At 35.3% G+C, this 24,422-nt stretch overlaps 3 protein-coding genes across 13 annotated transcripts; 1 reads left to right on the top strand and 2 right to left on the bottom strand.

Moving 5' to 3' along the window:
* Nucleotides 1-1,565: 1,565 nt before the first annotated feature.
* Nucleotides 1,566-4,839, bottom strand: LOC113741584 (uncharacterized). The gene is made up of 2 exons (XM_027269137.2): nucleotides 3,580-4,839; nucleotides 1,566-1,917 (listed from the first exon to the last, which is right to left on the bottom strand). The coding sequence occupies exon 1, from the start codon at nucleotides 4,673-4,675 to the stop codon at nucleotides 3,581-3,583; it is 1,095 nt and encodes a 364-aa protein (XP_027124938.1). The 5' UTR covers nucleotides 4,676-4,839; the 3' UTR covers nucleotides 1,566-1,917; nucleotide 3,580.
* Nucleotides 4,840-5,390: 551 nt separating this feature from the next.
* LOC113742635 (uncharacterized) lies at nucleotides 5,391-12,047 on the bottom strand. 8 transcript variants are annotated; one of them, XM_072047483.1, is made up of 10 exons: nucleotides 11,850-12,047; nucleotides 11,636-11,746; nucleotides 10,320-10,700; nucleotides 9,740-9,875; nucleotides 9,571-9,640; nucleotides 9,377-9,470; nucleotides 8,569-8,782; nucleotides 7,319-7,460; nucleotides 6,421-6,591; nucleotides 5,391-5,737 (listed from the first exon to the last, which is right to left on the bottom strand). In XM_072047483.1, the coding sequence occupies exons 3-10, from the start codon at nucleotides 10,675-10,677 to the stop codon at nucleotides 5,546-5,548; spliced, it is 1,377 nt and encodes a 458-aa protein (XP_071903584.1). In that variant the 5' UTR covers nucleotides 10,678-10,700; nucleotides 11,636-11,746; nucleotides 11,850-12,047; the 3' UTR covers nucleotides 5,391-5,545. The 8 variants fall into 8 exon arrangements, with proteins under 8 accessions (XP_071903584.1, XP_027126315.2, XP_027126317.2 ...); XM_027270514.2 differs by having other exon boundaries at nucleotides 11,664-11,746; nucleotides 11,850-12,046; XM_027270516.2 differs by having other exon boundaries at nucleotides 11,664-12,046.
* A 4,093-nt stretch (nucleotides 12,048-16,140) lies between these two features.
* On the top strand, nucleotides 16,141-23,585 carry LOC113742833 (uncharacterized). 4 transcript variants are annotated; one of them, XM_072047481.1, is made up of 6 exons: nucleotides 16,141-16,266; nucleotides 17,609-19,259; nucleotides 19,402-19,653; nucleotides 20,981-21,061; nucleotides 21,718-22,197; nucleotides 23,174-23,585. In XM_072047481.1, exons 2-6 carry the CDS (start codon nucleotides 18,009-18,011, stop codon nucleotides 23,228-23,230), a joined length of 2,121 nt encoding a protein of 706 aa, XP_071903582.1. In that variant the 5' UTR covers nucleotides 16,141-16,266; nucleotides 17,609-18,008; the 3' UTR covers nucleotides 23,231-23,585. The 4 variants fall into 4 exon arrangements, with proteins under 4 accessions (XP_071903582.1, XP_071903581.1, XP_027126634.1 ...); XM_072047480.1 differs by lacking the exon at nucleotides 16,141-16,266 and adding an exon at nucleotides 16,282-16,434; XM_027270833.2 differs by lacking the exon at nucleotides 16,141-16,266 and adding an exon at nucleotides 16,461-16,894 and having other exon boundaries at nucleotides 23,161-23,585.
* Nucleotides 23,586-24,422: the final 837 nt, after the last annotated feature.

Here is a 24,422-nt window from a genome sequence, read left to right as displayed (position 1 = left end):
AATATATAATATATATGTATATAATTATATATATAATATATAATTTAATTAGTCACAAACTTATAATAATGATATTATTAGTTATATGTATTATATAATGTCTATTAGTATATATAATATAATTGATATTATTAATTATACTAATAATTATATACGTGTATTAATATAAATTATTAATTAATTATACTAAATTTACTAATACATTTATACTAAATCCCTAATTACACTTAATACAATAACATTTTTTTCTTAAAAAAAGCACAAGTACAATAATGAATTAGTGATTGTATTTGTGTTAAAAGTGAAAACTTGACTACTTTAGTTATATTTATTTCATAATGTTGGATTGTATTCAAATAATTTTTATTTGATTGTTTTTATAAGTTTCAATTGTAAAATTACAATGAATAATAATTTGATGATGTGTTGATATTTTAGTACCTGATTATTTGCTAAAATTTAACCATAATAAAATTATATAACAAATTTTTATTAACCACCGCGGGAGAAGCGGGGCGGGGCGGGAGGAGTTTGTAGGCAGCGAGGCGGGGGATGCGGGAGGGGTCCCCCGCCCCGTTGCCATCCCTAGATATGGGAAATGTTATTCACTAATTTGCATTCTTATTTCTGTTAATCACATTTTCACTATCATTTTAATTATATAATTTTTATTTATTAGATTATATGATAAAATAAATGATGAAAATATAAATAACAAAAAATAAAATGTAAATAATAAAAAATAGAGTGTAAATAACATTTCTCTAGAATATTAATACTATTAATAATCATGTTAAGATATTGGCATTTCTTCTTCTTTTTCCCGTAAATCTATCTTTTAGGCATATGTAAATTGGCAAGCAATGAGGACGGAGAGTAACAACTAACAATTATTACCATAGGCTGATTTTGCAAAGGCTAGGAACAATTTATTGTCACATCACTCTCAATTAAATCCATACGATGATTCAAAATATTCTTGGTTCAACTTGCATCTGAAATGATGAACAATAATATTTTATACTTGGGCTAGCAATAACTCATAATATGTGTAAACCTATAAAGTAGAAAGAAAATTCTTTTATAGTTTACAAGAAGTAGAGTGGAGAAAAGATTCTTTACTTGACCAGAAATGATGCAGATAAACTGATCAAACTCACAAAACGCGTACACGGTGTACTGTCTTTTGGAATAAAAAAGCAGCAGTAACTAGAGCTTTGTTCTAACTCCTAAAAGTTGTTTTTAATGCTACCATTTACAGCTCCGAAACCCGTTTGGATTGCATTTTTCGTCATTTTCCATGGATTGGATTGTATTTTCCATCATTTTTCATGGAAAAATTACTGTAACGATTTGATGTATGTGAAGGAAAAAGGTAATAGGAAAATGTGATCACGGAAAACGATGCAATTTTTTGGCAGAAAATGGCAATCCAAACACCCTCAAATTACAAGACCAGAGAAAGTGCAGAGAACAACTCAGTATTTTATAGTCTAATTGATATAAAGCTCAGCTGGAAAGTCTCTAAATTATAAAAAGAAAAAAAAAATCATAGCCAAGAGGAATGCTGAATTTTGTAGCAAGATTATCAATGGTTCCATCAGTAACAAATATTGTGGCAACACTATCAATGGTTACATCAGTAACAAATACAAAAGGCAAAAATCAATTACGCTGCATAGACCAGCTCTCAACATCCTGTATGGAGTAGTGATCTCATGACTATGACGGGCCAAAATGCAGAGACTGAGGATCATCTCAACTCTTTAACACATCTGAGGAGGAGGATATCAGAAATCTACCTAAATGATACGCACATAACACCAAAAGACCAGAACCGCCTTGTTGCAGACATCACTATTTGAGCATGGGATATTGCACAACCCAAATCAACAGGCACCAAAAAGAAATGAGAATCTGAAAATTAAGGAAAAATTTGTCAATAATTCCCAAGTAAATTGGTCTACAAGGACAGCAGACTAGAAGGAGCATAACATTCTATCTTAAACTGAAAGACGATATATTCCAACAAGATATTTAAGCAGTGAGTGATATTCAAAAAGAAAACAAACTAGCAGCAGTAGATAACCTCACTGCATTATCAAATTTTGGATTTTTCATTTAAAGAGAAAGTGTAAAATAGCCATGCTTCTCACATTATCCACCCCCGAAAAACCCACCTGGGAAGCCATTTGCTTATTTAGTTCACAGCTTAGGATAAAAAAGAAAGACCTCATACTGTCTTTAGAGGATTGGTCTACAATTTCAAGCTTGCATTGGGAGCTCTTATGTCTAACTTTCTTATCCGGCTAAGAGAAGGATCACAAGCCCTAGTCCCAAATTAAACAGCACATTCCGCACCACTATGCAGCATGCTTCTTCAACAAAAGAAATTCTCTCTCCTACAGATCTTACTCCAAGCAAATCAGGTGCCAACTTATAGTACGAAGGCAGCTAAGGCAATAATAGTTCAGTTTAGGTCAGGGCATTAAGTTATAAAATCCATTGGGGAGCATGATACCAAGGCCAGAGGTAAATAGTTCATTCCCCATGTATATGAAATGTAAATTCATACCCTTCAACTAGCAAAAAATTAGACAAATAATCACCAATAAAAGTTTATCATGGACAAATATATACACTAGAACTTTTGAAGAACGCGGCTACCTTCTCAACTATCAATCATATCCCAAAGTGCCATTATTTTTTCATCTACTAATTTTGCATTACCAGCTGGTGAATGATGCTGCAATGACTAGTATGTAACAGCAATCCTGCAATGCTGTTAGTTATCAACTTTCCACTGGTTTTTTAACTAACTAGTTTTTGGCTTGTGTATACTTATTTAATGTTTGTTGGTGCAATGCTGGAGGAAGTTAATTGTATTTAACGTCACGGGAGAAATAAGGGGAAGGGTATCTATGGAATCACACGCTGTGAGGAAATTACACCAAAAGAAATGCTAATGCCTCATATGTAGTATAGATGTTCAGGATTGACTCATTTGTCAAAGATCTTTCGAGCCAGAAGCAACTTGGACTCTACAAGGCCAAAAATGCAGCAGCATAATTTAGAATCATTTCCCGGCTATGTCAAGTCACAGAACGTCAGAACCCCAGCTAAAATTCATTTTTCATTTTGCATTTTTATCAAATGGTAGATCATAACAAATAAGGGTTTGGTGTTAAGATGTCAGCAATTACAAACTCAAATATGGCATTGTACAGAAAAACTAATTATCCTATCACTAAAGCTACCAGTACACTCATAGAACTTTCTTACAAACTAATAATTATTCTAACGTAAAACAAACTGATAATTGCTTCACATGAGAACCAGACGAACAGCAACTGAAATTTTACAATATAACAATTGTGTTATAAAGTTCCTTGTTCCAACCAAGACTCTTCACAAAATGAGAAGCCTTATTAAAGAGCAATCTACGACAACATTTGCATAAATATATCTAAATTACAAAGCGAAAATTCAATCCTTTCCTAAAACATATTATTTTCGCCAAAACAAATTACCCCAAAAACACAAATACCATTTCCAGAAAAAAGTTTTACTTCCCCTAACCTTAATCTTTCGTAATGTACTCGTCCTTGCGCCCCTCGAACCCAGGCCTCATGAGCTTCTTCTCCCTTTTAGCAATCTTCCTCATCTTTTTATCCCTAATCCTCCCTTCAATGTTCTCCTTCCTCTTCTGCTGCTTCCCCTCCTTAGCCTTCTCCTGGCCCTCAATCCTCTCCTTCCACTTCTCTGCATTTTTTTCCTTCCTCTTCTTCTCCTTCTTCATACTCTCCCTCAACAACCTTGGATCGTCATGCACCTTCACTCCCATTGCCCTATTCTCAGCTGCCCTCCACCATTCCCTCTCTGCTACCCTGGGATTCTCTTTCTTGACCTCCTCCAACCGCTTAGCTCTATCCCACTCCTTCACCTTCGACATTTTCCTCTTCTTCTTCCTCTTCTTCCCTTCCATCTCATCGTCCCCTATCTTCACTTTCCCATACTCTATTATCTCTTCACTGTCATTTTCCACCACTTCAACACCCTTCCCACTGCTCCCTTCACCATCCCTCTTTCTCTTCTTTTCTCCTCTATGATTATCTCTATCCTTATCATCCTCCCTCCCCTTCCTAGCACTCCTATTCCCCTCGCCTCGATTCCCGCGTAACAACTCAATCTTTTTCCTCAATTTCTCACGCAATTCTTCGTAAGTAACCTGCTTTTCTTGACCCTTTTCACCATCATTACCATCCCCACCATTCTTCTCCTCTAAATCAATAGCCCTCGGGACGTCTTGCGGGGGTATTTCAGCAACCTCACCGCCATGGGCACTGGTGTCCAGGGATTGTTTGAGAAGGTCGAGGGTGGAGGAATGGGAGATTTTGTCCGGGTCGAGGCGGTTGCGGCGGGCAAGTTTGAGGTTTTGCTTGGATTGGCGTTTGAGGGAAGCTTTGGCAGCTTTGGAGAGGCCGTGGAAGTAGGGCTTGGGATTGTCAGAAACGTCGTCATCAGGTGGGAGGTAGAATCTTGCTGGGATGAGTTCGATTAGCCTGTCGAAGAAGTCGCTGTGAGATTGAATTAGGGCTTTGAGATCGGCCGTAGAACGTGTAGGAATAAGAGCTGCGGCCGACGAGTCGGTCGTCTTCTGCTTCTTCTTCTTCATTCTATTTGTCTGAGAGCGAGCGAGAGGGCCGGGAGGAAGTGTGTGAGTGTGTGTTAGGGTTTGTGTTTTCTGTTTAAAATGGAGAGGGAAGGAGGCCGAGGGGGAAAGGCGCTAACGCGGCCTAAGGTTAATTTTGCGCCCTTCCCATCACTCCTTTTCTAAATAAAAATAAATTTAAAAAGAAAAAACTTAATATAGATGGGACATGAAGTATAAATCCATTTTTGTAAACAAAATTCTACCTACTTTATTTGATCAATCTTCCAGATAACCTCTCTGTTAGTAATTCTTTTTATCTTGGAATTTCTCTTTTCATTCTCCACAAGCCTGTTGTTAAGCTAAGAAGACAAATTGCACCTAAGAGAATGTTCAGGTCTGTCGGTTGGATTATTATTTTTAGAAGTTTTTGTAGAAAAATATGTTGTAATAATTTGATACATATAAGGTAAAAAGATAATTGAAAAATGTGTTCACGAAAAACGTAAAAATTTTTTGCATGAAACCGCAATCCAAACCCTGATTTGTCCATTCAGTACAATATGCACAATGACTGCTCTGCATGAATAATAGCAGTTTGATAATGCTTTTCTTGAATGGAAGATTTCTAGATATAAAGGAGAACATCTAAATGCATTTTTGCAGAAGTTACATTATCTGCAAGTTAAAAAGACCACTGCAAGTTATAAAGGGGTAAAATCAAGTGCTAAAATGTTACTTACTAAAAAGCAAAAGTATTTTCCATTGTCTTTCCAGATTCAGAAAGAGTTGTTTCTCTACAAACTGAACTCTAGTTTCACAGACAACAAGAACTTATAGGCCGGCACTGTGGCATGGCAAGAGCCATTTCTTTCAAAGTTTCAGAGTGCGAAATTACATGATCTCCACAACAGCACGTCCAATAATGTTTCCCTTGTCAAGGTCCTTGTATGCTTTATCAGCCTCTTCAAACGTCAATGTCCTGGAAACAGCTGCCTTGAGATTGAATATGCCACTTTCTGCTAGTTTAACCAACTTGGGCAAATCTTGCCTCGCCCTACCCCCATATGATCCAATTACTTTTATCTGCACCATGCAAATGCCAAAAGAAGTATATTACGCACAACAAACATGAAATGGAAAAGGTAATCTGATAATCTAGAAGCCTAATGTGCATTATCGGAGAACTTGAGCAAGGAAAAAGCTATTGACAATGAATTGTCTGAATGACAGAATCATATTCCTACGGTCCTCTTACTAAAAGGGAAGCACAAGAACTTTTGACTGTGTAACTGGCAATAGGAGGGCAACTGACAATCTGAATTGCAAGGTGAATGAATACAAGATGCAACTCGTGACAGGTCAAACAAAAGAAGGTCTTCACAAGGAACCTCAATTACCATGTAGACAGGCCAGTAATTTCCAGTTTTAGTTTTTACTGGCAAATAGAGATTGATACTGGTGCTTTTTATCGCCAAGCTAGACGAACTCAGATGTCACTTGTTACAAGCACGACCTCAATTCCAGTAACTAGTTGGTACCTTCTAGTTTTCACCATGTCTAATCTAGAAATTTACATTTAACACAATTAGCATGGGCCTGCCAACTAAATTACCCCTTCCCTGAACGATTCAAATTTCTAAACAAAATTGTTTATTTAAAAGGGTCCATGTTGTGCTTTCAAGTAAAGAAAAATACTACTACTACTTTAGAATAAAAATTCATTATGTAAAACAGAAATTTTAATTTCTATGAAATAATTCACACACCTGTCTACGAACCAAATGATTTATGTCAACCTCGCCTTTGGCACCAGAGAGTGTAAGGCCAATCATTACTGCTTTTCCTCCATCTCGAACACTCTGAACACACTGATTAAAGGTTTGTGGTTTTCCCAAGGCTTCCACAGCAACATCTACACCCATTCCCCCTGTTATTTCCTGTTAAAATAAACCTGTTATCCGCGGAACATTTAATCTTCTCTTTACAAGGAATTTTTAATTAAGAACTTGTATGCAGCTTCTAGCTTCAAATGATTGCCAATCAAGTATAATGTTCTGTCAGAGACATAAATCTATGGGCAGTCACATATAGAAAGTCAAAAGGAGAGAGAAATGGAAAAGCAGATACCGAGAGAGAGAAACTGTTGAATCTGTTTGCACAAGACTAGAGGGGTGTGCAGCAGCAATTAATCTAGGAAAGCTACTTTTCAATCTAGATCGATAAGGTGGGTACTTGTGAAAGCTAATTAAAATTGTATGAAGTCAAAACTATCTAATAGAGCAGCATGAAGAATGCCATAGTTCAGGTTTTGCATCAGAAAGATTCAAGCTTAGGTATGTTTTCATCAGGATGCAAATCCATAGAACAATAACTCAGCATGAAAATTAAAATATCAGATATGAAACACATTGAAACACATGTATGTATAATCTAAATTAGCAAAAAAGTAAGAACATACACCCAAGAAAAGCAAAATGTGAACCACATGCCCACCTGCAAAGAAGGCTCAATTACTTCGTTGGCAGGACTTTACATGCCTAAGCCAATCTTTTCAAGAAACCAGTTTAACATGACAAAAAGTGTAAAACATTATTGTTTCAGAAGTCCTATAATAAGAAATTGTTCATATCTCCAAATTAAATACACAAGAAAAGGATCAACTACCTTAATTTTTTTAGCAGCATCTTCATTTCGTGCATTTATGGTATAAGTAGCTCCAAGAGTTTTTGCTTTCTGCAGTTTCTCATCTTGGACATCCACAGCAATAATCTCAGAAGCCCCAAATGCCCGTGCTATCTGCAGGCAACTGAGCAAGGGAAAAAAAAAACAAAATGAGATTTGTATTTACTTTTACCTTCTGTACTTCACTAAATTAAAGCTTAAATTGCCAAAAGTTCTAATTTTTGTGCAGGAAGATATCAAGAATAAAGAGTAAAAAGAGAGAAGCAAAGGAAAAAAAAAAAAAGACAATTTTGACAATGGCTGCTACCATCATGGTCTACGTTTTCATGTAGTAAGGTAAAGTTCATGTGTAGGTATATATTGATTTCATCCAGCATCCAAAACATGAAGATCCATAAGCAACAACACTTTCTTGTAGTTATAACTGTTAACTTCTATTTCCAGCGTTATATGTGATTTCCCTAAACACAGATCCTTGAGAGTTGCTCTTCCACCAATTAGTAATCATGAGACGATTGCAAGTCATGCACAACAAGTTAAATGTAGTGAAGATTGATTGGTCCAGAAGATAATCGTGGCACATAAATTTCAAGCAAGCATCTGCAAAAGTTCCCATATCCTTTTCCAGTACTTGAGAATCAGAATGGGTAACTGGTGCATTTTGAAAAAGACCATGAAAAATGAGTTATAAGCCATGATAACAACAACAACTATTGAGATGCCCAAACCCAAGAATATCTCAAAAAATCTTAATCGCCAGAAAATTGTACTATATTTAGAGCATTATCCACCAAGCTTAATCAAAGCATATGAAGGCATACTCATGCACTTCAATGATCAAGAGAGTATGAATGGATGGCTATCTCTCCAAGAAGAAGTATCTCAATTAGTCTTTTTTGCCCTTTCAACACGCAAACAAGGCCTTCACAGTGTCAGTCATCAGGCCTTATCACTGATAAAAAGAGAAGAGTACAGATGAAAGGAAGAAAAATTCTAGAAGTACTTCCATTGATACCTTGAGTAACTTTTCACTCCCATAACATAAAAGCAATCTTCATAAACGAAATCCAAACACCATATCTGGATATACATTGTGCTTCTATCATTATAATTAAACAACTTTCTCTGTTTCACAGAAACCTGCATTTCTCATTTGGTCATAAAACCCAAATGAAATATTTAAACCTGTAAACAGAATGGGTAGTACTACCCAAGGAATCTGAGTTTTATACCTTGAGCCCACACCACCTATGCCAATCACAGCAATGGCATCGCCAGGGCGAACCTGTGCAGCATGAGCCATAGCCCCGTAGGCAGTAAAAACAGCACAACCCAGTATAGCAGATTCAGTGTAAGGCAAGGAATTCGGTAGAACAGTCAATCCATGTGCTGGCACTACACAGTACTCTGCAAGACCTCCCATACTGTACATATACACTGGTTTTCCTGCGCATCCAAAATCAAACAAACTTCTTAAAGCCTGTTCTACAAAGAATCATTTTCACTTAAAGAAGCAAAAAATTGTTTGGCAAATCCCACAAAATGAAGATCCATCAGGAGCTTATGCAGGAAACCTAAATTTGAACCTTTAACCATAAAAGCAAAGCTATATTTTGCACAAAGCTTTAATTCTTGTAGCTTGATGGAGGTAAAATATCCATAATAGATACTGGAAATTTTGGTAGACATTAGGGAAAACAACTATTTGTGCAATGGTTTAATGGAGCATAATATGGAAGAAAACATGGGAATCTTCAAATACAACTCAAATGAAAATTCAACTTCTTACGAATATTGTAATACAGTTAAAAATAAGGGAAAAGACCCTTTCTTTGGAATAAGGAGACACATCCATATTTGGATTTAACATCAAAGTTTAAAGATTCCTGATGCTACAAAAATTTCAAAAAGTTGTGATCTATAATATTCCACACCAAAGTGGCAACTTAAGGTGATCAAATGCAAAAAATTATACACTCAACCTACAAGTAGAGCAAAGCAGTTTGAAACCCAACAAAAAAGCTGTAAAGACTTGATTACCATTGCTACGGAGAAATAGCCGTGTTTCACCATCATAAAGTGTTCCTTTTGCTCGGTTATAAGCAAAGAATGACTCACACAAGTCATCTTGACCCTATTTCCAACCCAAATTCATCATCAGCTCATAATTTGATTTGACAAATGACATACAAATATGGCAAGAAGATGAAAAATAAAGTATCAATGCAAGCCACCTTAGAGCAAAAGAAACAACTACCACAAGGCATTATGAAAGCTCCAACAACTTGAGCTCCTACAGGAAATCTGAAGAAATAAAATTCAAAGCAAAGAATCAGTAAAAGGTGAGCATGTTTGCAACTACACTGCATATCACGAAAGGGACACACAAACTAAATGTTAAACCTTTCAACGATTTTAGAGTCGGTGAGTGCGCCATGTTCAACGACCTCACCTGTTATCTCATGGCCCACGACGCAAGGGCTTGCAAATGGAAGCTCACCTTTTATTACATGCAGATCCGAGTGGCACACCCCACAGGCTGCACGCAGTTGATTGAAGCAAACATATCATTTAAGATATTAAGTGTTCATAAAGCGCACTAACACTTTAAGGTAATGATGGAAACGCTCATTGAGCAAGACAAGAAGCATCATCTACTAGTCTCACATCCTATTTCTTCCCTTTTGGCTGCGTCATGCCTGCTTGCATCCAGCTAATTCACTATACAGTTTTTATGCAAGATAATTCCGGCTGTCTACACATATACACCTAGATTACTTAAACTACGGTTACTATTGGGTTTTGACTATTCATGCATGATTGAAGTCATATATAGCAACCAGATAGTCAAATATTCTTGGAAAGAGTCACCTTCAGTTTGGTGATCTTCTAAACGAAACTAAATTCTTGGATTTTCTATTTTCATGATGTTGACAGCTGATGTATAATAAAAGGAATAGAGGTATAGGAGGAACAGATGTACCCTTGGTTTTGATGAGGATTTCATTAGCTTTTGGCCGGGGCATTTGGAAGTCTTCAATTGTGAGGGGTTTGTTTGGTTCCCAAAAAACAGCAGCACGCATATAAGAAGGCCCTTCATGGAGGGGGTGTAATGTTGAGTACGATGATGTTGAAGTATCAGTGTTCGAAAATTTCACATGGGGAGAACCAGATGTAAATGGCCTCTTAACAAAATTAAAACGACACCAATTATTGTCATTATTCTCATTGAAGTAACTCCAATCACAAGAATTGTAGGCTGCTGAAATTGGCTTTAGTGAGAGTCTCCAACTATTGGCAACGGCTCTGCGGATTGAGTGAGAGCTGCGGTAAAGCGCCATATGGTGATGACACTACGATGGAGCTGAAACATAAACGTTTTAAACAGTCACTATAAGAAACTGGCATTTCAAGGAGTAATTCATATTATCACAACCTAAAAGTGAATACAAATTAGAAACCATATACGATGTGAGTTCCAAGAAAAAACATATTGCATAGATAAACAATGAAGCCGGCAAAGAACCAAGAATGCTAATTCACTAATCAATATTTATTTGGTATACAACACATTCAAATATCGTAGCCCAAAACAGCAGTGCAATAGTGAATAGACAAAATCATCAAACATGCTGCAAATAGCAAATAGTCTGATTTTGAATCTCATTAACAGCAAAAATGGAGTTAAATGCCAGAAACAATTATCTAAGATGCGAACAATTAAAATCAGAAGAAACTCTATAAATGATTGTCTTCCACTTTGCTTTGTGTCTGTTAGATTTCCATCAGAGAAAAAGTTTAAAATAAATCCCAATCCAGTGGTGGAAAAACAAAAAATTAAGTGCATCTGCTCCAGCCTTTTTTGCTTTAGGTCCGGTCATCCGGGCTACCCTATTTTTCTGTACAGCAAGCCAATCACTAGAAAGAAGTCAAAGCCACATTGCAGACACCCTATCTGAAACTTAAAAGACGAGTCTTGCAGCATAGTTTGACATGGTGCAGTAGCTGCAATTAATATTTTCTAAAGCATACGCAGGAAACTAGAAAACCTTATACACCACAATTACTTAGAGAGTAACGTTATTTAAATCAAGAACATATTCTTGAAAGAAGTCAAAAAGACAGATCATTGAGACTTTATAACTCAAATTACAGTCTCAGCAACCCTCTGACGGATTTGAACGAAAGAAGTCAAACATTAAAATTCAGAAAACTAATTCAAAGTTTCCATCCCAGATTACTGATAGATGAGATGATGTTGCTGAACGATTCAAGAAAACAATTTCAGGGAAAACTTACTAAAATTAGGAAGTTATGGAGAGCTTACAGAGTTCAATGCTGAGTCAGCAACGAGGTTCTGTGTCTATCTTTTTCTGTTTTGTTGGGTTTTATCGGTCTATTCCCTGCAATCTGTATCAAATTGGAGTTGTTTAAGAATTTAACGATCCCACCCTCCTTTATCGGGTTTATTATATTCAATTGCTGTCCAAAAAAGCTGATAAGCATCACTGACTTGTTTATTTGAACTCCTAAGCACCGTTTGCTTACGCTTGAACCAGTCTGGAGGGATAAGAGACCTCTCCTTGTGCCAAATTTGAACTCCGATTCTACTCTTGTATAACCAACCCATTTCTAAGCGAGTTGGCCATTTTGGATGGCGCTGTTTGCCCATAGAGGTGGATCCTCTTTCTTAGCTCAGTTTGAGTTCTCCTTTAATATCTTAATTTATGTTATGCTATTTTTTTTCTTTCAAGAATATAGAACAATCATATAATTAATTGGCTACGTCCCATATACAGATGATCCGTTTGAATTAGTTATTTTTAAAGGTATTTTTTAAAAATTTGACTATACCAGTGTATATGAAAAATTTTTATTATAAAATTTTTTTAAAATATTTGATATATTGTATGGATAAAATATTTTTTAAGTTATTTTTATTTGTATATTATTGTAAAATTGTATTTGAAAAAGTGACCAATCCAAACGAATTTTTCTTTAATGTATTATTAGTGTGTTTTTAACATAATTCACGTGTGTGCTTAACTAAAAAATTTGTGCTGAATGGCATGGGCAGAAAGAGAAAAGATGTGTAAAGTTACAAATTTGTCGATTTAGATTGGAGTTTCTGTACAAAAATTTATTGTAACTACGTGATTATATAAGGTAAATAGATAATTGAGAAATGTGCTAAAAAAATTCCGATAAGCAAAACTCGCAATTCAAATATGCGAAAATGAAAAAAATACAAAGGATGACACATTTTTAAGTACTGGAGGGGGGAAAACTCGTTTGGATGGAGTTCTTTCTTTTTTAAGAATGAAAATACAGAAAGATGACACCCCAAACGTGGAAAACTGGTTTGGATTGGAGTTTTCTTTTGGTTGTTTTTTTCATTTTCCTTTTTGTGCTAAAAATACAAAAAAAAAAAAATGACGCATTTCTTTTACACCAAAATTTTTGTAGAAGCTTTATACATAGTAGAGATCTAGAGATAATCACATTGGTAAATCCCAAATTCTCATGAAGTCTTATTCAATCCTTTAGTTATTTTTAGCTAGAGGGAGAAAAGCCAAGGGACGAATATAGAAAGAATTCATTTTCAGTTCCTACTTTACTTCAAAAATTGTCACAATAAAATTTACTAGTTACCATATTGGGCTTTGTAAATAATAGTAACCAATTTGGACATCTTAATACACCAATGCAACAATGCATTCCAATTTGAAGTCCATTTATAAACTGGGTTTTAGCAAGCTTAAACTTGGCCCAGAATAAATGGTCCCAAAACGATTTGGGCTTTCGGCAAATTTGTGGTCGTCCCGAACTTCAGAATACCCTTGTGATTGAAAATTTATTTTAGTAAATCCCGTAAGTCGTACAACATTAAACGCTCGGTAAATGGTAAATCAATACATTTTTCAACTATCTTTTTATCTCACATATATCATATCAAAAAAGTGCAACGTTATTTTTTTCACACAAAATTGTCCCAAATAATCTGCTATCAAAACACACATGATGTGAAGTGCCAATGTTGCGGCTTTTTTAAGAGTATAATCAAGATGATTAATTTGCGTCGAGTCCAAATTGATTCATTTATTTTTGTAGGCAAGGATTGAATAAATTGGTTGAATGGAGAATAATTTTCTTGTATTGGCCAAGATGCATTCATTGCAGAACAAAACACGAGAGACCAAGAAAGAGGGAAAAAAAAAACATGGCGGATTGCAGAAATTTTTGTTGGGTGGTGAATCTTAAAGTTGTGAAACGTAGTAGAAATAGAAATTGAGGACGAGGTCATACACAAATGCATAAACAGATCAAATTTTGTCTCTTCTTTTGGAGTGTTTGTTTCTTCTAGGCTGAGTGGCAATTTATGTCAAAATCCAGTTCCCTTATGACACCGCCTAAAATACCAAACACTACAAAATTTTAATTTTTTTATTTGCTCTTTACACTATGTATATACTTTTTATAAAATAAACTACGTACTCTCTTTAAAAAAATATATTAATAATTTTGCAGAAGATAATATAAAATTCATTGGCCTCCAAATTTCTAATAGCTAAGTGACCATTAGGGCTTTTGTTAGACTATCAATTTTTTTTTGTTTTTATTCCTTTTATAAGGTTTGAAGTCACTGTCGAATTAGAAAAGCAAAAAAAAAAAGAAAAAAAAGGAGAGAAACCCTACTTTTCTAAGGTGTAGCTTTTTTCTTTCTGGTCGGAAAAGAAAAATATTTTTCAGTGAGTGAAGGGTGAAATTTAAGTAGGTAGGAGGTGAGAGCATTTGATTCTAAAACTTTTAATTTTTAGATTTTTAACTTTAATCACTAAATTAAATCGTCTTCAACATTTTAGAAAATATAGTGTGATTTTTTTAATTAAATTTTTTAAAAATATAAGTAGGAGAACTCGAATCAGAAACCTCTCCCTCTCTCTGAACCGCCTAACCCATAGGAAAAAAAAATAAGGAAAGAGTGTTCTACATTCCCAATCCTCTAGAAATGTAGGAGGAAAAAGGAGAGCCGCAAACTTATAGACAAGGAGAAGAAAACGTGGTTGGTTGGAAACCTCGGCCCTTGGCGGTTTTGCCACTCGTTCCTCACGGACTTGTACCACATGCGACTATAATGATGGACTCCTCTGCTTCCATGGTAGCCATGCATCGGTTTTTTTTCCTCTGCCTAATTTTACTTTTCTATTTTCTTGCACAGGTGACTGGAACTTCTACCAAATTTTCTTCCCCAACCAAAAGTTTCAAAACAGGTCACATGTAGCAAAAATGCACAGCTTCTAAAGTATTGTGAAAGATGCTATGTGGCAATATGATATAGGGAAGTCAATATTTGTATGATTCAATCACAACTACAAAAGTTGGAAAGAGTTCAAAATCTAAGGCCTTACTTGGATTGCTTGTTTCCGTCGGAAAATATTGTCGTTTTCCGTGATCACATTTCTCTATCACCTTTTTCCCTCACATATATCAAATCGCTACAGTAATTTTTTCATGAAAAATGACGGAAAATGCAATCCAAACACAACCTAAACTTATACAAGTCCCACATGACATTGATGGAGAATTTATCGATACACTTGTCATGTAAATGGAAAGAGAGCTTAGGAAGCTTGAACTTAAACATTAACCTAACACGAATTTGATTAAGACTTCTCTTCCAAATATACACATATTATGAATGTTATTTAAAAGATTTTTCTAGTGCACATGAAAATGTTAGAATGTTAGAGATCCTACTTCTCTTACACGGCCTATTTCATTGTCCCACACAATAAACATTGGTAGAGTTTTACATCCAAATATAGACCAAAATCATGTGCTCGTGTTCACAAAATTAGAATTCTTTGTACTGCTATTTTTAGGAGTTTTTGTAATAAAATGTATTTTAGCGATTTGATATATATGATATAAAAAAGTGATTGATAAATGTGTTTACACAAATAAGGTTGCTTATAACATTATTGTTGCGATATGAAATTATTTTTTTTTTACAACAATGGTAACTATTTAACACTATTGCATCCTCCGAATTTTTTAAGAACAATAAGCACTATACTTCTTGATGCACTAAGTCGGGAGATTTGATCCTCTGTCTTTGCGTAGGCAAGAGCTTTAAGGGGGTCTTTTTGGCCAATGGACCAAGACTCAATGGTTTATTGTTGCCATACGACGTCTAGCTTAGGCTTTTGATGAGCAACTAAATTAGAAGAAAGACTTAGAAAGTTTAACTTTCCATGTTGGGTCGAAAATTTGTCATTTATTTTTCTTCGAAAGTAGGCACTAAATGAGTCTGGTTTTTGGAATGCTTATTGAAACTTGTCAAATATGTCATTCAATTCGATTCAATGTTTGATTAAATCACATGATAGTAGTGACCAAAATATAACTTTCCGTCATGTTAAGGTAGTTAAGAAAATTCTTTTGAAGCTTCCATTTGTTAAAATACAGTCCTCTAATGTTAAAAAATCAAAAAAGAAAAAAAATTTAGGGATGATAGTGGGTTGAATATCCTCAAAAAACTTTCTTATCAAATCCTAACTCATATATCTAAATCTTTTACCAAATACTATCGGATTATCCTACCGATTTTAATTCTTATTACCAAACCCTCTCATTTTAGGTTCGGATCATTCATCGGTACCTTCTACCCGTTAATCTGAATAATTTCCAAAAAAAAAAAAGAGAATTAGCTTTTATTTTATTAACCTAAAATCAATACATATCATGTTAAATCAGCACACTATGTTGAATTTTAAGCTTTAATAGAATTATAGAGAAATTCAATATTTTATGATGAATAAATTTAGTAGTTTTTCAAAAAAAGATTCAAACAATTATCTCATAGTTCTCAACAAGGATTTGTATAGAAAGTGAATACAAACCAGAGAGAATATGCAAGTTTAACAAAGGTATTAATTCCTTTTCACACACATATTGTATGTTGGGTACCGGATATGGAATTATTAGGATTCTCCTATCAAATCTTATTGGATTATCTGTTAGTAGCTTCTCATAAATATCAAACCCTGACAGATTATCCATCAACGTCCAGATTCTACCAGATCAACTATTCGCGGGTATTAAATTTTATCCTATCCGTTATCATCCCTAAAAAAGAATTGTATACAAATCCAACAAAAAGATCCTTGCATATATCCATCCATAATCTTTTATATGAACGGGAAAAAACAAAAACATTGCGCTGAGAGTCGATTATTGTAATATATAGCTTAACACAAAAATATGCGTGCAAGATGGGTTGAGACTTGAGAGGCCAACAGGCTACAACTTAACAAGCCTCCATTTTTCAACAACTATTCTTCTTTCTTTTAACTGCAGGCAGAAAAGAGGGAGATAGAGAGAGATGAGAGGAGAGAAACAGATAGAAATGCGTGAAACCTCAGAATAAAATTAGAAAAAAATATATTAATCCAACTTGATTATCAATTTTTATTTTTAGCCCAGATTATTTGTATGATTCTTGAGCTTTATCTGACTGAATTAGAGAAAATCTATACAAGTTCAGAAGCTTCACTGGTGCGTCCCTTTTTTGCTCTTTGTACAAATACATAGAAAGTTTATGCCTTTTGCCTTTTTTTTTGTTATTATGCTTTGGTTTTCAGCTCAGATTTCATCATCGTATTTTTTTTACCTGCTTTTTCTCTTCTTTTTTTTTTTTTGATAGGTGTGCATAATTTCATTTATTGCTGTACTAGAGAATCATTTTTCATTTTTCTTTTTAGAATTTTTTGTGGGGTGGGTTGAGATGGTGAATCCATGGCAATGCTTGCTATGATCATCAGTATTGTAATTTAAGTGAAGTTCTTTTGTTGGTTTTTACTACTTTCTTAGTATTGTTTGAATAAGGTGAGATGATATTACTTACGCTTGATAAAATAAATAGTTAAAAAAGAAATAAGCTGATTAACATCTTGCTTGGAAACGTTGCATTTGGTCATCTAAAGATTGCTTTGCCTTTTAGCATTGTGCCAAGATTAAGTGAACCAACCAGCTCAGTTTTAGCTCATCTAATCTAAAGATATCCAATCTTTCTTTTTTGGATACTATGTTAGTGTGGAGAGGGGGAAAAGGGGGTTGACTTCCCTAATGATGAGAATTATTTGGATGTCGATGTCTAATTTGGAGAAAAACTGTTTCTTTATGCTGTCTGTTGCAATCTATTTCCGAGTGTAAAATTTTGCCTAATGAGCTAACCTTGTTTTTCTTTTCCCTTCTTCTGAAACATTGCAGAGCTGGCTTTGATATTGGGGAAGGATTCATGGATGCCTCCTTAATTTTGGTATGCGGGTTCGCTGGCAGTTTGAATTCTGCTGCATACTCTAATTTATTTCCACCTTTGTGATCAATTTAGCCGTGCAATTGCTTGAGGGGGCTGCCGTAAGAATGGGAATGTGTATTCTGGTGCAGTAGTGTTATTTGCTGAAATGTAAATGAACTCTGGTTTGTGTTCTATGAATTCTGAGGTGATTCTTTTAAGTGTGTTGTTGCTGGCATTGTGAAGTTGGAATTACTTGTGTCTATCGTGAATAAGATAGTAATTTGTTGGGGATAGATTAGGTTCAATTGGGTAGGTTGAGTGAACAGGAAAAGACCTTAGGGAACGTGGTGAAAAGGGTTTCTTGTTTCAGGAATGGGATTGCCTCAAGTGTCTTCCAGCAAAATTGCTGAGGAGGTGACTGTATCATTACGCACATTGGCACAAACTCCACCTCGATTAACGGGTGCGAGCTATGATACGAATGAATTGCACATTGGTCGTCCAAGCAATCATATGCTCGGGGATCTCTCTTGCACTTTGTCAAGGGAGGTTTCAAACAATGCTGATGTCGGCAGTGCACATAAAGATGGCATGGCCAACACGCATAGATTAAGAGTTGGTACAGTAGAAACTAGATTTTTGCCATTTAATGGTGGAAGGATTGCTCAGACTCCTGCTTCAAGGATTGTGGGATTCGATTCAACTGGACCAAATACTACTCATCCTAATGTTGGTGTTTTTGAAGGACATAAATCTGCTGTTCCTTTTTCAACCAGTGTCATTGGTACCACTGAGGCAACTGGTTCTCTGGTTCGGAAACAGTTGTTTTCTCCTTTGAATGGCTTGCTTTTACCAGATGAATTTAATGATAGGTGCATAGACCCTGGAAGGGACATTAACAGGATGGATTCTCTGTTGTATGGTGAAAATTATGGGATCAACTTGCAAGAACATAAAATAAGTAATGTAAGCAACTCCAATCATGGCCATACCTTGTTTTCATCCAAATCTAAGTTTCTTGAATTCATTCATACTCACAATCAACATAGTGGGACAAACTCTAGCATCATTACAGATGGCCCTCTGTTTGAAGATGCGAAAGGTCATCCTGAAATATTTTATTCATCTTCCCCTGGAGTAAGTTCTTATGGAAAATTGCCTAAATTAAAGTCTCAAAATGGGGCGATAGACATAGTGCAGGAAAAAGTTGTGTCACCATCATTGTCTCTGTCACCTCTTGGACCCAAGTCTTCTAGAAGAATGAGAACTTTGGAAGAGTATGAGGAAATGTTGGAACTTGATGAAAATTGTTTAACCTTGAAGGATATACGACAGTCACTTGAAGGAACTATCTGTGCCATACCATCTTCTCAAACAGAAAAGGATTCTAAAATGGCATGTGAAACATTTGAAGATATTGATGTTTTTCAAATGAACTTAGAGCAATTCACTCCTGAAAGTATAACTGCTACTAGAGGTAACTTGGGATGTGACTCAGCATTTACAAACCAATGTGCCAAATTAGGTAGGAATCTCAGTGGATTGTCTGTTAAAAGATCCTTGGTTGGTTCATTTGAGGAATCACTGTTATCTGGTCGTTTAGCATCTGGGATTCCGTCCCAGGTAAGTTTTCATGTTAAAACTCATACATCAGTTGTGTCTCATGTACTTTTCCATATACTCCCGATGTCAGTTGGCAAGTTCTTTGTTCAATTAGGCTTTTATGCTCTACCTCATTATACCCCACTCTGAACTTTTTATGCAGAAATTTGATGGTTTCCTTGCGGTTCTTAATATTACTGGAGGAAGCTTCTCACCCCACCCACAGAAACTTCCATTTTCTGCGACAAGTGTGGATGGTGATAACTACTTACTTTATTATTCATCAATAGATTTAGGAGGGCAGTCGTCTCCTAATAAGTACAAAGCCCCAACAATGAAGAGGAGCTTTAGCAGCAATGGCTCCCCAACAGAAAGAAGTCGCTTGCGTGTTCCTATGAAAGGGCGTATACAACTGGTGATTCTTGTCCCTTAATGTTTTTGTATCTTGTGGATGAATATGTTGTACGTCTGCACCAGGTGACGTCCCAATGGCAAAGCAATTATATACTGTTAAAACATGCAAATATGCTCCTACAGTAAGTTCAAGTGATAAATTATGAAGATCAAGTTACAGATAAAATTGGAAGGTTGTTTGACCACTCATGTCTATCATGATTTTGAGTTTGTGGTTATTGTTTCCTAGCTGTGAAGTTAGGACTTCTGACCTTAAAGTCTTAACATGATTTGTCCGATAGTTCTTTAAAGCCTAATTTCAATGAATAACTGCAATACTTATTGCTTGTAATTGAATTTGCAACTGCTGGTTTAGTTTTATAGATTATTCAACAGGAGTGAATAAACTAGTTAAATTGATTATGACTTATGTTCGTACTGGCTATCTGTTTACATCTATTAGTTAATTAGCAATCAACTTGGATTCTGAGCAATGTGAAATTATTCTAGAAACGAGAAAGTGGAGACCAAGTATTCAATGTCATTTTTTTTTTCAAATAGATGTACTCGTTTATTAACATGTTACCCCTAAATAAGGAAGATGGACTTCATGAGAGCATTTCCTAGTTCCTTATTCTTTGCAAAAATTCATTAGCACATTATTCTGAAGTTGACCATAAACATAATTGAATAAACTTATGCGAATTTCTCCAAGTTGATAAGTCAATCTGCTTAAAAAAATCCACTCTCCTAGGAAATCAAACTGGGAGTTTTCTTGTGCTCTGTGGTCTCACTCAGTTCAGACCTATTTGTACCTGGATATAAGTGAATAGAAGGAAGAACTTGAACAATAGTAAAAACCTTGCATATGTGCTGTGAAGGTTGCAATGTAAAAGTCTCTCAACTTCCTCCATATATTGTTGCATAGAACCATTTCTTAACTTTTTCTGTTTCTTTTTCCTTTTTAACTTTGCATCTGTTTCGTCATCTAGCTACTGTTGTGATTCCTGATTGGTTTAGCAATACAAATACATGAAGATTATCATTATTCACCATTGTAGAAAGTTTTTAGCACTCATTTCTATTTACTGTTACTTCTCATTCCATGATTAAGATCTAGATCTAATTTCGTGCTTCAAGGTATTGATATCTTACCATGTGAGTTGAAATGAACTCTGTTCAGATGAAATCCTTGAGTATAAGAAAACACAATTTTGAATTGTCTTTGGAACTTAAAAGGTTTCTTGTGGACTGTGCTGCTAGCTGCTAAACATTTAGTTGTTTTCTTCTTGCGTAGATGCTCTTGGCTGTTTCTTTATTTAAGTTGATAATTGAATTTCCATTTGCAGGTTTTGAGCAATCCAGAGAGAACACCCATTCACACATTTGTTTGTAATTACGATTTAAGTGACATGCCTGCTGGCACCAAGGTACTTGTGGCTTTCATAAGCTAATCGAAAACTTAACATTAGCATGCTCTTCTCTGTTTTTTACATCAGTACCTTTGTTCTTGTTTGCTTTTGTTGTTGAGATGGATTTGTGTTTAGTCATTTACTTGGTCTTCTACTCAGGTTTTGCTTAATAAACTAAGTTGAGATCAATCTGCTTGTTTACCTTTTTCCCCTCCTCTGAAACGAAGCTTTTATTGCTGATGAGCATATCACTTTTAGTCATTGAGAAGTGTAGACATCATAATTCACTTACTGGTTCTCGAAATGCTCAGTTGATGGAAGCTGTATTTCTTAATAGAGAAGTAGGTTGCTTCCAGTCAAGAACAGACTGGCAGATAGCTCTTCTGATTATCTTCCATGCTGCTGTTAATTGTGAATTAGCTGACTGAGCATTTTGACAGTTTCTATTATCCTTGATTAGTACATGTACATGATTTATTGTCAGAAAAAGGAAAGAACAAAAAGACAAGGTTTCTTGACTAGTTATATCTTGAATTGATCTTACCTCCATGGTTTTTGTTAATTGCTGTATTTTGACTAAGCAGATTCTTTATCATGCATATTTGGAGGTGGTTGTCATGAGTAAAGAACATAGAATTACCAAATTTATCTATTTCATCAATAAACCTTTGCAGACATTTCTACGCCAAAAGGCTACTTTAGCTTTAGACAGAAGGAGATCTGACTTGAAAAAAGAGGGCAAGTCACCTACAACTGCAAAAAGTGGTGATTCTTTACAGCATGAAACAGTGCTTTCTGGTTCGGATGGAGTTCATCTGGTAGAAAGATCAGATATTAAAGAACATAGGGGCAGTATAGAGTTGGAGAATGTACCTACTGTACCATCTAGTGTTACTGAAAGCAAATACGCAAATGGCACTTCAAAGGTCAATGACAGTACTGCATGTCCTGGTGTTCTCCGTTATGCTCTACATGTCAGATTTCTGTGTCCACACCCAAAGAAATATTCCAGAACATTTCAGAGGTGCAAGTCTGATACTGCTGCTCTGCCTGTGAGAAACAGAATGGACATTGAAGGTGAGAGGCGCTTCTATCTGTATAATGATTTGAGGGTGGTGTTCCCTCAGCGTCATTCAGATTCTGACGAGGGGAAGGTATGTCTAAAAGTCTATCTCTAGTGTGTGATGTTCTGCTTTTGATTGGTGGTTTTGTCCATAATTAGGATGACACAACTGAAGTAAATTGCTATAAGAGAACATGACCTTCAACCTGAATCAAGAATTCAGTAGGGAAAAGCAAAAATAGTAATCTCACTGTTTCTTTTTCAAATTTTATATGTCTAAGCTGAAGATGTATACCTGCTTTGAAAGTATTTGGTTTGTTGCAGATAAATAACTATATTTAGGAATTGGGACTGTAACTGTAACTTGCCTGAGGACAAGATAATTGGTGAGGTTAAAACTGAATAATATGCTAGATAGCCTGAATTATACTAATTCTAATGTTACTGAAAGCATACACAAGTTGTTGTTGAACTCTTGTTCTCAATTATCTATTACTTTGTGTTCTAAATCCCCCTTAATTCATGTTTTTCTTTTTCTTGATTTTTCACATGCTAACTCGTTCAATTTTTCATTCAAATATCAAGTTTACCATCTTCTGGGCCATGACTAGCTATATTGTCGTAGTCTGTTTTGAGCATGATACCTTCTATCTATGACTTAGTAGTAGTTACTGGGAGTGGCCTTTGTCAATTGGCTGTGAGCCTTATTTATGCAATCATCCAGATAATTTCTGTGGATTTGTTTATGATTCTGTCATGCACAATTGAATTTTATAATTTGCACTTAGCAGTTGAGCATGAGAGAATTACAAGCAAATTCATAGAAATGGGCATTATCTGGAAGGATGCATGCATTTTGACTCCGAAAAACTTATTTTCTCTGCTGCAACATGAATTGTAGTGCTCTAAAGAACACTAAGCATGTATGATAGTAGTTTTTACTGATTGAAATGCCAGACCTACAGGACCTCTACTAGTCAATGTACTCTTTGTTGCTAGTTAATGCGAGTCTTTCACATCTGAGAATATTTAAGACTCTCTAACTGGTTTTCAGTTTGGCATTGCAGTTGCATGTGGAATATCATTATCCATCTGATCCAAAGTACTTTGACCTTGACAACTAGAAAGTCCTGTTAAGTTACCAACTGATGTAGCTTTTCTTGTAAATATCAGTACATGTATCTTCTTGGCCATTTACAGACATGGCCATAGCCCATGTCACCTGTAAATCCATCAGAATAAATAGATCATTCAGTCTAGTGAAAGAATTGTAAACAGTGTAGATAAGCTTTCATGCTCCTTTGAAAAAGGACTAAATCAAAGCTAGAAAGTGACACTTCATCACCTTCTCATCATGGTGAAAGTCCTCCTGGCTGATATGTTTAGGTGTATTGCTCAATTTACTGTGTAGGAAAAATTTGTACCCATACCAACATTGTACACAGATTCTTTAATCCTTGCACATTGCATTCAAAGCCCTTTTATTTTGTACGTTTTACCAAATTTGCTGGCTAAGTTTGTGTATACTAAATTTAAGCACATTCATACTCATATTCCTTTCAATTGCCCATTCTATACTCCTATTTGACAATGGTCAAAAGAAAGAAACAATAGTTTGACAATAGTTTCTTTCTTTTGACCATTGTCTTCTACCAATTAAAAAAAAAAAGGAAACAAACTTTTGTCAGATTGTAGTGCCCTCACTGAACTGCAGGAACCATCAGCATGGTGAGAAAATTTTTTGTTGAAAGATCCAAACCAAACTAGATATTGAGCTAATGGTGCATTCCTCCCAAGTAGCTGGTGTAGAACTCTCTTTTATTCTTCTTAATTTTACTTAGAAAACTTGGCCTACGTTTATACGAGAATGTTAATTAAACAAAAAATAAATAAATAAATTTGCAGATTATTCAGAATAATACATGACGTTTTCTACTTTGTAAATGTAATACATGACGTTTTCTCTTTGTACTTGAAATGGAGAGGCAGAAAATAAGAACTCTGCAAGTTAGTCTTTTTCTTTTTCTGCAACTTTCACTTGAATATCAAGATGCAGGTCACCCATGCATGCAAAGAAAAGTACAAACATGGGAATAGAGTCGAAGTGTTCGAAAAGAATGGACAAACACAACTGATCATAGCAAGAAATGAAAACGTTCAAAAGTTCATTTTACCACCCTTGGGAAAAATGAAAAAAGAAGATGGTTCTGTTGTCATAAAAGATGGGTCCTTTTTTTTTTTTCATGCAAACTTGCTATGCTTGTATTGAATGGAAAAGAGAGCACATGCCGGAGGGCAATGGGCTTTTTGTAAGCT

Source organism: Coffea arabica, chromosome 4e, assembly GCF_036785885.1.
Source record: "Coffea arabica cultivar ET-39 chromosome 4e, Coffea Arabica ET-39 HiFi, whole genome shotgun sequence".
NCBI classification, from domain to species: domain Eukaryota; kingdom Viridiplantae; phylum Streptophyta; class Magnoliopsida; order Gentianales; family Rubiaceae; genus Coffea; species Coffea arabica.
Note: the sequence above shows the minus strand (reverse complement) of the source record. Positions and strands in the feature narration are given on the sequence as shown.

Coding starts and splice junctions, on each gene's coding strand:
- LOC113742635 (XM_072047483.1), bottom strand. CDS start 10,677: ATGGCGCTTTACCGCAGCTCTCACTCAATCCGCAGAGCCGTTGCCAAT. Junction 9,471..9,570: donor GTTGTTTCTTTTGCTCTAAG/GTGGCTTGCATT, acceptor GGTTGGAAATAG/GGTCAAGATGACTTGTGTGA. Junction 6,592..7,318: donor ATGCTGCTAAAAAAATTAAG/GTAGTTGATCCT, acceptor TTATTTTAACAG/GAAATAACAGGGGGAATGGG.
- LOC113742833 (XM_072047481.1), top strand. CDS start 18,009: ATGGGATTGCCTCAAGTGTCTTCCAGCAAAATTGCTGAGGAGGTGACT. Junction 19,654..20,980: donor TGAAAGGGCGTATACAACTG/GTGATTCTTGTC, acceptor TTCCATTTGCAG/GTTTTGAGCAATCCAGAGAG. Junction 22,198..23,173: donor CAGATTCTGACGAGGGGAAG/GTATGTCTAAAA, acceptor TTGGCATTGCAG/TTGCATGTGGAATATCATTA.
- LOC113741584 (XM_027269137.2), bottom strand. CDS start 4,675: ATGAAGAAGAAGAAGCAGAAGACGACCGACTCGTCGGCCGCAGCTCTT.